General features: G+C 36.5%; 1 protein-coding gene across 4 annotated transcripts in view; it reads right to left on the reverse strand.

Moving 5' to 3' along the window:
* Window positions 1-13,532, reverse strand: part of LOC140148143 (SRSF protein kinase 3-like) — a 137,672-nt gene that overhangs the window by 93,842 nt on the left and 30,298 nt on the right. For all 4 annotated transcript variants that reach the window (XM_072170000.1, XM_072170001.1, XM_072170002.1 and 1 more), the window contains one exon: window positions 1,076-1,163. In XM_072170000.1, coding sequence (XP_072026101.1) covers window positions 1,076-1,163 — 88 coding nt within the window. The remainder of the gene's footprint in view (window positions 1-1,075; window positions 1,164-13,532) is intronic.

The following is a 13,532-nucleotide window of genomic DNA, read 5'->3' on the forward strand; positions in this document are numbered from 1 at the left end:
CATTTCGGGTTCATTTCCAGTTTCTGGAAAAATAAAAAAATAAAGATGGCGACCATCACAAATCGTCGATCGAAATGTCGAAAGCAAGGGTAAATTTCCCCACATTATGCTTGGTTTAATGATCGTTATTTGTATTTTGATGTACATAAGTGAAGTTAGAACCAATATTGTGTGCATTTTCTTGTAAATGCTGCCGATTTGGGGCATAAAATCGTAAGTTTTAACTTTAAGCTTATCGATGGGTCAAAATCGTGAACATTCTCGATGGAACCCAAAATGCGCTTTGGACACCCAAATGCGCGAAAATGTGCGCTTTTGCGCGGACCGCGCAAAACTCCGGTGCCTAATTTAACCCATGAAATGCACATGTTCATTCCATGTTAGCCTTTATATCTTATTTTTCCCCCATGAGTAACAACCCAATGTGGCAAATTGGACGCAACATTACATAAGGCTATACCATGGTCTTGTTACAACACAATTTGTGAAAAGACCTTGCAGTCTGCATAGCACATAGCATAACATGCAACTTATGAATTAAAAAGAGTTAAATCTTACAGCACCACAATTTGTGAAAAGAAACATTAAAACTTGCGATCGGTAAATGTCCCTGTAAGTACAACTACAAGCTCTAGAGCAGACATTGTGACTCCCAATCGGTAAATGTCAATTTTTGAAAAGAAACATTGAGACTCGCAATCGGTAAATTATGTCCCTGAAATACAGAGGGGACATTGGGACTCATGATCACAATCGGTAAATGTCCCTTTAAGTACAACAGAGGGACATTAGGACTCACAATCGGTAAATGTCGGTTTAAGTACAACAGAGGGGCTCAATCAAAGTCAGGTTGAAAGCTGACAATCTTGAAGCCTTCATATTCATGAGCCAAAATACTCTCATTTCCAACTGCATGGTTCACAACTCCCAATGCAACAAGCAGATAGGTCATAATCTGACCTCAAGTTGTAGGTTATGAGTTTTTGGTACCAGACACATCCAAAGGGGTTTCTGAATATATTGGGGATAGGTAACTGCATCTGGGCACAAGAGGGTTGTTTGAGAAGCAACTTACCGCTCGTAGTAATTTGATTTCATCTAATGCTGTCTCTGTGTAGTGGTGAGCACTCTTGACGACTTTCAGTGCGACATACTGCCGACCCCTGTAGGAGGACGAAACAGAAAACAAAATGAGTTAATTGAGATGGAAAAAAGATTAAGACAATGTCAAGTTGCTCTGATTCAAAGTAACTATTAGAAATCTTGGAAATTTACGTAAGTAAATTACTTCTCAGGTGAAGCTGTTGCATAAGATGAGTTTAAAGCTTACAGTAGATCAATTACATACTTGAATGGATTTCATTTTTGGGACATAGTACTACTATAATATCATTAACTCCTTCAAAACTTGGACGAATATTATATTGTGAAAACTTCACAAACAATGGATGAACTTAGGCATTCATCAAGAAGGAGTTATTGCAGAGACAAACGTTAAATTGTACAAACTTGTCCCATGTAACTGTGCTGTAATGATCACAACCACATTGTCAATAACCTGTTGTCTACAGCTACACTCTCCCTTTCCCTCCTTCCCTCTCTCTGCCCTCTGCTTCTCTTTGCCCTCTGCTTCTCTTTCCCCTCACCTTCTGTCCCTCTTATTCTTCGTACTTCATTCTATTGTTTCTGTTTTCTATATATGTTTTCTCTCACTAAATCTCTTCTCTCTTTTAACATTTACGTCTTCTATTTCTGAATTCAATTCTTTCCTCTCCCTTTTCTACGTCTTTGGATATCTTACATTTCTTTCATATTCCACTCTCCCTTCTATTTCTGAATTCAATTCTTTCCTCTCCCTTTTCTACGTCTTTGGATATCTTACATTTCTTTCATATTCCACTCTCCCTTCTATTTCTGAATTCAATTCTTTCCTCTCCCTTTTCTACAGTCTGTTTTCTCAGTGAGCACTATAAATATTGTATATATAATAGAAATAGCAGGTAAACACTGGGACAAATCAGCACAACACCAAACTCAAAACTCAGTAACATCAATTCCATGAATTCCTGCATTTTTCCTTGTCTCCTAAATCCGGAATCTCTTCTATTCAATTTCTATCCCTACATGTGGAAATTTGTTTAAATTTACGCTTTTCAAATTTTATACTGTGAACACTTGTTTTTAAATTCACAATAAATTGCGGCGGCTTGGAACGCAAAAGGTGCAAATATAAGCGTAGTGCAAAAATTTGACAGTATTATCAAAGCAAATTAAACGGCTTCTGGAAATCACAACTGACACGCCATCTATTTTGGCTGATTACAATCATGGCTTTTATTAATCTTCTGGGCAAACAGACTCCACAAAGCAAAAATACAATTTATTTAGGATTGCAAAGCTTATACCTAAACATTCAAACATTTATGTGTTCATGTTCATGCATGCCAATGTGCCTACTACAGGGTAAGACAACGCACAAATCCAATCTTTATTTATTACTAGCGGGAGACCCGCGCTTCGCGCGGGTCCCCGCTAGTTGAGTAAACGGGAGCGGTTAGTAACCGGGGTGGTTAGTAAACATGGTAAACGGTGATGATAATCATGGTGTCTTGGTGTAGATTAGCTTGATAATCATATGTTAGCTCCTGTCATATTAAAGAAGCTAAACTTTAAGTGAATATCCAGACCTGTGATAATGTTGTTACTCACTCAATCCCTCAGATTTCTTTTGAAACAGCTCGTGACAAAATGGTTGATTTTAACTTTATCCCAACAAACATAAAACATTAATGTTAGAAGAGGTTGCTAGAAAACGTTTCAATTTCGGGTTATAATGGTAAAAAAACACATGTAAGCAACATGTTTAAAAGTTGCAGCAAAACATTTTAAGCGAGCCCGTGTTGTTAATAGCTAGGTCTACATTATAGCCAGAATTTCTTTGCGGGGGCCGCAGAATCTCCAAAATGTGGACTTTCAAGTTCCAACGTGGGCTCACACACCCCCTAACATTTAACCTTTTCGGGCTATACTGAACAGTTGAACGACTCTGTTGGCTACATTTTAACATTCCCTCTGAAATGAGTGGATTTTTTGCAAATCTGTCACTCAATGACCCCCCCTTCCAATGATCCCCGAAATGGCTTCAAGGCCTTTACTTTGACCAAGTTTCCAATTCTAAGGGGACACAGCCGGCTGCACGGCGCCCGACTAAAAATTCGAGTGTTCCCCCTCCCCCACCCCCTTTCCAAAATTCCTGGATCCGCCACTGTCTCAGAGAAGCAGTCAGTCACAAAAGCGTGAGGCCTACACGCGCGTAAGCCAACATTAAATGCGTCCATACCATGCGCCGCAATGCGCGTGAAACCATGGTGCAGCGTGCGACGCAGGTGCGTGACACGCACGCATCGCAGCGTGTTGGACATCGCTTGCATTTGACGCGTTTGCTGTCATGACCTGACCCATAAGGTTATTGACCTCAACGGCCTAGCAACCAACCATTTTTTTGTTATTTCCATAGTGATTGAATAGTTTCGCAAAAATGAACGTCAGATGGTTTAATGGCAATATGTACCCGATCAATGTACGAATAAACCAGAGCTGAAAGTGAAAGCATCTCGGAGCCTGCTTCTGGACAAGATTTAGCGACTTCCTTTTATTTATATAGATTGCACTACATACTTGGCCTCTATCCAAAATGAAACCCAAACCTTTGTCGCATTTTTCATTTTTCATTTTTGTGTAGCGTCATTATGAAATTCTCGAAATACATTGACTCCGGAGGATCTAATGATAGTCCTTTTGTACGTAAAAAAAAATCTTGAGGAAGTCATGGGGTCAAATTTATAAATATAGCAAATCCTCTTGATTTGAGATTCCTGATGATTGTTCCCGGCGATTGGTACGCAGTATATTCATTTTCTACTTGGATCAATAACTGAGGATCCCTAAGTGCTTCATACTTTCGTCACCCTCCCCCTGGAGGGGATTGATCTTAAACCAACAGGAAATCACTCATAATTGATTAGTTTCCACAACTAAATATTGCCAATTTTTCATCATCCATTAGGGTAAACTCAGAATTTACAAAGTACAACAAATCATATTCTGGTGTCAATAGAAATTTTGTTCTTCAATAAATCTAGAAATATGAGTCAAGTTTTACAGCTAGAAACCAACTCTACCTTTCATCGTAGTTCAATTTAATCAAACTTCCACCATTATACAGAGCTTTGTTTCTAACTAGGAGATCAATTCCCTGCCTTGCTAATTAATAGGTCGATGAACTCCAGGCTTCATGCTAATGAGAGCAAAAGATTGGTTTAGAATTACTCCATATTTATGGGAATGAGGTCAATTTCAGCACATTTAATTCAATATTGGTTTAGAGTGTCTACAAACTGCACAACTACTCTTGATCTACGATATGAGAACCAGAAGAGTTAATGTAGCCTTTTTGCAGCCCAAACAGTCATGGGTAGAATTTCAGTCCGTGGATTTGGTTATATTAGCTCATATTTATTATCATTTTATTATGGTTTTTCTTAAATTGCTTTTAAAATTTTTTACAAATTGAGTTTCAATGGTTTGGATTGGTTTATATTAAACAGTTTGTACAAATACCATCTTAACATTGTTTTCGGAAAGTGATTTCCAAATCAAAAACTTTTTTCTATGCCTCTTGGATTAAAAATATGTCAGAGGATGAGGATCAAACTGAATCATCTGCTTAGTTGGTAAAGCATTGGACCAGCAACCAAAGGTCCCAGTACAAATGCTGGATGGTCTAATGGAATATTTTTTCAATGGCTATCTATCTATCTATCATTCATATTGTATGTTAAGAGGTTTGAATCTAATTACCAGTAAGTTTACTTGTAACCAAACCTTAGTATCAGAAATATGGGGATGGTGGACGAAGGGAGTTTCAGATAGAGCTTTCCTCAATTATCATGCGATGGTAGATAGATAGATATGAAAGGCAGGTGCAGGGATTGTAGTTGAGTAGACTATTTAAAGCTTCCGTAAGGAGGCTCCCAAGGTGTGAAATGCTATCCGTTAAGCTCAATAATACTTGGCCACACTGCAAGCCGCATGTTTTCAAATCAGTTCAGCCAATATTTCTAGGCTTATTATTCATTACAAGGAACTACTCCCGATACATGTCGGAAAAATACAGCAAATTACATTGAAATTTTACTCTGCTTTGCCATATGAAACATTGCTCAAATGTAATAATTAAATAGTTTGATATGCAGGTACTAAAAGATAATATATATGATTCAATTAACTTTAGGAGAAAAATAACGCAAGTAACTAGCATTTGTTGAGAGGGTACATGTTGGTTTGACAATGGTGCTTATATAAATCACTTTTTGCATAATTCTTCGCTTTACTAATTTTAGCATGTTTATGTGTATGATTTTTGGTTAATTTATACATCTGTTTATTGTTGCAGTGTGGCTGTTGTTATTGTTATTTACTGTACTCAACTCAATGGATACATTTCTTTGGAGAGATACACAGATTACGATTCAGTTGGTCTATCAGTCAACCAACCAAAAGTGGAATTCTTGTGGTGATGCTTGTATGCCTTATCGGAAATCAAACATTGGACGTCCGTCCAACTTGTAATGGTCATGTTGTGCATCCTTTAATCCAGCAATCAGATCCGTAGCCAGGTGTAGATTTTGTGCGGCAATGCCGGGGGATTTGAGCTGTCAGACGGTCACATACGGTCATCCCACCTGACCACAGGGGCATCTAGTCGCATCGATATAAACAGCAATAACTTGTAATACTGTTAAAATAGATTTTTTGCAGTGTTTATTTTTTGGTGTTTTCCTGCTAAAATAACATCAATGTTACAAATGCCGTATTCAACCTTGAAATAGCACTCACATATGTAAGTTTCCAAGTGAAAACTATCTAAGCACCCACTTTTCAACAATCCCCCATACAAAAGTTGGTAACCAGGTGTGTTACTAAATATCAAAGAAAAGGAGTATTTGTTTAACCAACAGCAAGGACCACGAAATCGGCAAAATAGGGGGTATTTAATTTGCGAAATTTGGATAAAAGGGGTACTTGGGAAAATCCTGTAATTTTATTGTCAATATTAAGTGTCATTGAAAATGGGTGTTTGAAATTCTAATCATTGAAAACCACAAAAAAGGAGTTGTTTTTGGCCAAATTTTATCCTCGATTTTGCATGAAAAATCATTGCAAAGGGGGGGGTCTTTGAAAGATTTGGTAACACACATGGTTACTAACTTTTTGTGTCGAGTTGGGGGGGGCATGTTGGCTACATTCCATTAATTGTCTAAATATCAATTTACAGGAGCAAGGAACCAGTCTCCAAGTCAAAGGAAACTGGGAAGACATCTTGTTACCTGCATGTGGATGTTCTGAAGGATGGATGTTCTGAAGGATGGCAGTAGAGATTGTGGACTATTTAACACTTGCCTTATTACAGCCAGCAACTTCAAAGTACGGGAATGGTGAAAAATTTGATTGTGTGAAAATTTCCTTTTAAGAGTATTACATTCCACACTGGTTGTTGCTCTTGGTGGTTATTTCATGTCTTTGTGATTCGAATAGTGTGTAGAGCTATACATGCTACTATGCATACATACTTTACTACTTGGATTTGGTGAGGCAGGGTGTTGGGTTTAGTATTTCTATTCAACTTGATGTGTCATTACTCTATAGGAAATTATAGAAAGAAATATTTTATATAGATGATATCCAATAATTGATCATTCCTGGTATAAATTTCCGGAGAGTTATCTTATTACTCATGGTGAATTATTCAATGAAGGCAGAGCTGATGAGAAATTGTCAAGATTTTTTGGCTGAGGTTTGCAGGTGCATTGTTACTAATGAATGTGGATGGGAGAAGGACATGATATAGCTGCCACTTAGTTTATACATAGAAGTAAGAGACATACATGCAAGGCAAAAAATAGCAGGGTTTGAACCAGGCTCTACTTTTTTTTGGAAAAGTGGAGCCCAGTTGAGGTAGATTTTGCATCAACAGGAAGCTACATGTTCTTGCGACCAACTTGAGTTCAAACACACTATGTCTATTCTGGCATGCAAATCTGACATATTATTATTAAAGATGAGTGTTATTACAAGGAGACAGTTTCAGTTTAAAAAGTTGCTCCCAGTCATACCTGTAAGACACTAACCAGGAGCTATATCATGGTACAAATGTAACCGATGTGGAAATCCTCCTTATTTTTTCCCTTGGATACATGTATTGCATTTTGTGGGCAGCATTATTTGTAATTCAATTTGATTGTGTTGTTATGATATTGAGCAATAAATTGCTAAAGTTAAATTGCGATTGGTTATGATACAAAACAAGAAGATTCAAGACAGAAGGATTGAGCAGGACATAAAAGGGACAAGGACCTAGTGTAAGCTATAATCTTTTGTTTCATATGCCACTGTCAATTTAGTACTACTAGTACTAGCTTCCTATTGGGGGCATGGTAACAGGTTGACCAGTACATTATGCTGCCAATATTGGTGTCATTTTGACCCTTTTATTATTTGATCCACAGTTTTTCTATTAATGCTAACTATGTCGTTTAGTCATTTTGCAGTCAAATGGTTGCTTTTTAGTAGAACATATAACATTGTTAAGATTTAGTTTATATATCAATATACCATTGGGTCGATTAGGCCAAAAAAAAATATTGTTGTGTTGCCCTTAACCGTCCTACCCTAAATCCTGAAAAATCAGAGTCGCAATTTTTTTTTTTTTTTTTTTGAATGATGATTTTTACAGATTTGTTCAAAAACTCAATGTTTTTCACTTAAAAATAATATCTTATTGTAAGACTAGTCTTTAATTGTTGTCTAACAGGTATCCAGAAGTCAAAATTGACAAATGTCCCTAATTGAACAAGCATTATTTAATATTTGAGGGGATTTTTAAAAACTGAGGGTTAAAAAAAAAAAAAAATAATAATAATAATAATAATAATCGGACCGTCCTACCCAAATTTCCCATTTTTCCACTTGAGGGCAACACAACAATATTTTTTTGTTGGCCTTATGCTTATGTCAGAAAGCTGAGTATGCATTCTTTTCTGTCCCAATTGCAGTGTGTACCAGTTTAGAAATATAGCAGTCATCTGTTCTAAACTGGAGCCTTACTATGTAATTATATTGTCAGTATTCCCCTACAGTACTATTGCATGAAATAAAAACATTCTTGGCTCTCATAGTGACATCATTTCTTGTAAACAATATTTTTTTACATCATAACATTCAATCAAAAAAGAAATGCCCCATGTGATGATGATGGATATCATTATTTCATGCAAACAATAACTAGTAGCTTTTGGCATTGATGTTTATCAGTTGCCGGATAGAGAAAGTGAGAAAGGAGGTAATGCGAAATGGGGGGAAGTGTACAAGATGGGTGTTGTGATGCTCAGATGCTTTCTATACTTTGTTCAGTACCAGTCACAGTGAGCTAATTTAGTAGACCTAGTAATTTTGTGAATTTTGATTTGGTGACACTCGAAACATTGGGCCTTATTAGGAGAGGGGTGCTAATTTCTTGGAATATGGTACTGTACCACCTTTTGTGTCAAGGATAAAGAAATTAAAGAAATTGACACACACACACACACACACACCAGACCTGTATCTGTCATGCATGTTCACAATCTTCACATGCTGTTCAAGACTCAATTTATCAATCGGTGCACAACTCAAGGATACCACCCATACATGTATATCCTAACCCTAACCATATCCTTACAATGAAATAGCCCCTTTTGGGATGGCAGCAGTTATACCAAGTCTAGCTGTGTTTACTGGGCCTGCCAATTTAGAATTGATTAAAGTACATAGGCCTAGATATGTTTGTCAATTATACATTGTCTGCAGACCCACTGATATACGTATCGCGTGTGTATGTTTGCCCTAGATCCCGAGGCTAAGGAGCTCAAAATTATTTTACCTCCCTGTTCCTTCAAGCTCCTTCATTTCTGATTAACAGGTTATGTTGTGATTATTGGCTGGGTAACTGGTTTAGGGCATAATTAATCTATAATTTCATTTCATGCCTTCTGGACCTTGTTTCCTGTTCATATCCTGAATGTGGAATTTGCATATTCATTGATCACCATTTAGAACGAAACATTTTTATTTTCATAGGGCGAATTTTTATCTTCCTATGTTTGAATGTGGACAAGCATTTCTTTAAAAAAAGATGCTGTAACAAAAATGAGCAACTTAAGAATATCGGTCACCACCCCAACCAATCATAAGTCTAACCCTAATCTTTTGTCCCTAAACCTTTCCCTTCCCTACCCTAGCCCTAATTCCTAAAACCTAACCATATTCTAAATCTGGCTGAAGTTATTTTACGATGTTTCTAATACAAAATTATTGAAAGAGAATGTTTACTAATGATAATACATCTACTAAGTCTGCAAAACAATTAATTTCAAGAGATGGATCAAAATGGCTATGGATCCCCACATTCCATCAAAATGACTAAAAATTAATTGGTTTAAATTAATAGAGTAAAATAGTCTAATTTTTTCAGCTCATTTAAGACAAATGTATCACATTAAAGATCAAAGACCTGCACCCCAACCTGCAGTTTATGGAGAATGAAAATAATTGAGATTGTCTCAACACATTTCCGTTGCAGAGAAATCAAGAGAAGTACACACAGGCCTCGAAATAAGCCAGAATTTCTGAGGGCCATTTGGGCCCTTGATCTTAAATGTTTGAGGGCCCTCACAAATTTTTGGGGGCCCAAATTTGGGCCATTGATTTTAACCTATGTGACCCCACAAAAAAGTGAGTAACTGTAGGAGCCTAAGGAAAATAAAGAAACAAATAACCCATATGTTAACATTCAAATGAATAGATTATTTAATAAGTAGGAGTAATTAAGTAATTAGGAATTAATTAATATACATAAAGAAGTACTAGAAAGAATAGAAAGAGAGAAAAAAAAAAAAAAAAGAAATAGGGCAAGCAACCTTTTTAGATGATGCTGGGTTTTTTTTTTTTTTTTTCAAAAAAGTTTTTATTTTATTTTGAATTGATTTGTTTTTTGTCATTAGTATCAGTCCCGTTAATCAGTCTTTTTCATTTCCTTTATATCTCCAATTTTATCAAAATCAAAAGTGATTTAATATGCAAAAGTCATGCAGTGCTATTATAAACCCGCCACAGTGACAGAACCTCATTAATATTCATGACCTGCTGTATTATAGTGGTGTATTGTGTTATCCCGGAAGTACCAAAAAACACGATTTTATGTGAAAAAACAGAGTTATTACACCTACTTTAACATCATAACTATCTAATATTATTAAAGATCTAAGTAAATAACAATGTTTTTGGCCTTGAATTTACTTCAATTCTCCCAAATGTGAATTTAGAATGCAATATAGTCGGGCGATTTGTTGGTGTTGCATGACTGTTGAATTCTGCAGTAAGCTCAAGTCCGTAAGTGATAAAAATTGCCACAAATTTTGCGGGCCCTTTGGGCCCGCCGGATGTATCTTTTGCGGGCCCTCGCTGATTTTCGGGGGCCGAGGGCCCGAGGGCCCGCCTTATTTCGAGGCCTGAGTACACACATTAGCCATGCCACGTTTGCATCTATTAACCTTTCTGATATTACAAGACGATGTTCGGCCATCCGTTGGTTTGTTATTTGTTAGTCCAATGTCCAGAGTTAAGTGGACATCAATTGAGGGTTACTCAGGCAGGTTTGGGTACCAGTGCACTAGAGTCTAAGGATGATTTAAGAGAAATCATTTTTCATGCATGGCATTCTTGTAAATGCTTTAAACAGTTTCAGATTTTAGTATGTTTCATGTAGAATTTGAACCAACACATACGCTAAAGGGGAATGTGAATGGTCAATGTCCTAATAAAAGATAGATTAATCGTGTTCATCATGTTTCATCAGCAGGAGGTCATCTGCTTATTTATTGATGGAATTGATGAAAGTCAATTTGGGGCCAGAATGTTATATATTCAGGTGAGGGTCCGACACAGGATGTGTGTAAAGATTTGTAAAAGGGTAAAATGTGTTTGCAATAAAGTAAAACTTTCTCCACTTCCCCCATCAAAACTGAGTATATCACCGATAACAAATAATTTTGATCAAATTTGAAACAAAAAAAGGATAGAATTTAATAAGTAATTACGTTTTCTATCAATTTTAAGCTAAAACGACAGAACATCCACTCACTATCTTCACTAAACCATGGAGTTTTAACATGATGACCATAATATTCAAACTTGATCCGTTTTCTAACAAACAAAATGAATTTGGTCGATCCCAATCACGTGTAAGTTGGAATATGTACATTAAAAATAGTAAAACAATGAGGTTTATTTAGAAAGATTGTTTATTTATGGCTTTAAATTAATATAATTCACTGTCAATTTGAGTGTCAAGGTCACTGTCCTCAGAAATACTATTTATTATGGCTTTTATATAATTCACTCTTCTGTTCATATTTTTTGCACAGATTTTCTTTTGTCAAGGTCACTGTCCTCAGAATTAATTTGCTTGCCACTCTTACTGCCCCATGGTAGATTATCCATGTATTCTACAATTCAAATGCACAATCTTGTTATTCCTCAGATATGTCTCAAATCAAATTCAAATCGAATTAAATGCCACATCCGTAACCTTTGTACATCAAATATACAAACGCCACTGACATGCAACACCCTATATTACATCCACTATGAGGCATCAATTTCGTATTACAATGACAAGGGATGGAAAGGACATACGATCCCATGAATACGTAACAGAATGCTTCCCTAATCCCTATTACTGCAGGTACAAGTCAACATGGTCTCTCATTTCCAATGGCAAATTTGATTAACCCCCCATTTAACAATCACAGCTCAACAGTTACCCTGATGTTTTGAGGATGAGGTTTTGTACCCAATGCATTCAAAGGTTATTCTCTGACTATATAAGTGTATTGGGGTTAAAGAACTGTGACTGGATGGATGAGCATGTTTCATATGAGATTCTAGCGCAGCCACACCATATACATGTAGTATACTAATTTCTTTGAATCCTCACAAACAAATTACTGATTGACCTTTTCCAATCACGTTTTATAAGTCTTGACAAGCATTATCTGGGATTCCAATTCGCTTGGTTTTTCTCAATACAAGCAATTACCAATACTTCATTTGCTGATGGTGTAGCTGCTTATAAATGTTGCCAATAAGCACATGTAAATGTTTTTCTCCAGCCAATTTATTACTTCAATACCACAAAGCACTATATGCACTTACTTTTGGAGCGCTCAAGCTAAAAAACGCCATTGTCATTCAATTGCGGGCTTTTTGCCAATGGTAGAGGTACGTAATTTTGGTCCACATGCATGATAATCCCATGGCAAATAAAACACAGCTATTTAATCTTTGTCAAAGACCCTTGCAATCCATACCGAGGGGGAGAGTGGCAAAGCCACAAGCAGAGTGCTCAACAGGGCATAGGAAAAATATTTCCTGTCTGGGAACTTAAACTATGTTGCTTAAAATTTTCTGTGAAATTTGTGAGCGCCTTGTCGCTCGTCCTTAACGGTTGGGGTCCAGGAGCTCAAAAAGCCTAAAAAACTCATGGATTTTAGACTTTTTAAACTAAGAAATCACCATTCTGAGGCTCGAATTCAGGCATGCGGGGGTTGAGGGGGCAGAGTCCAGGCGATTTTAGCAGTAAGCACCCCAAAAGAGGCCATTTGTGACATAAAAAATGCATATATCTATGTTAAAGTAATCTTGACCTGTTTCAGACGTTTTTGAAAAAAATGCTTCCTTCATCCTAAAAAAGTGGTTTTAAATGTTCAGTTTCCTATACTTTTGTACATGAGAGGCATTCTTCAAAGTTTTTTCTTTACCTAATAACATGGCCTACATGGCTGATATTGATATATTTAATGCACAATATAAAAATGATGATTCATTAAATTTTTGACACCCCCCCTCCCCTTCGGGTATGTGGGAGGGGGCCCCCATGCGGGGGGTACTAATGTGTATGAGTATGAAGAATGCATTGTATGATAAGAGTAATGTGTAAAATATGTTTTTCCTGGCCTTACACAAAATCTAACCCATCTCACAAACCTTACTAAAAATATACAAACCCAACTAAGTTTAACACCTTGCCCAACCCCCAAAAGAGAATTACAATAATGTAGGGGTGTAATTGATTTCACCCCAAAATCGGACCTACATGTAGGCCTATATAGCATGTTTAGTATTATTAAATGCATGAATATATAAAGTTTCAATTACTTTATTTAGCCTCATCTCATCAAAATAGCTATTTTTATGGCTTATTATAGGAAGAAGAAAGCTTTCACATAATTTTTGAAATTTAAAAAAAAATCTAACATTCTGAAAATACAAATAAAAATACATTTAAGTGCATGAGCTTTTTTCTTCTGGGTAAGAATTATTTTCTTGCATGCAACAACCTTTTTCTTGCAGGTTAGAAATTTGATAAATAGGTC

This window comes from Amphiura filiformis, chromosome 3 (assembly GCF_039555335.1).
Source record: "Amphiura filiformis chromosome 3, Afil_fr2py, whole genome shotgun sequence".
Taxonomy (NCBI): domain Eukaryota; kingdom Metazoa; phylum Echinodermata; class Ophiuroidea; order Amphilepidida; family Amphiuridae; genus Amphiura; species Amphiura filiformis.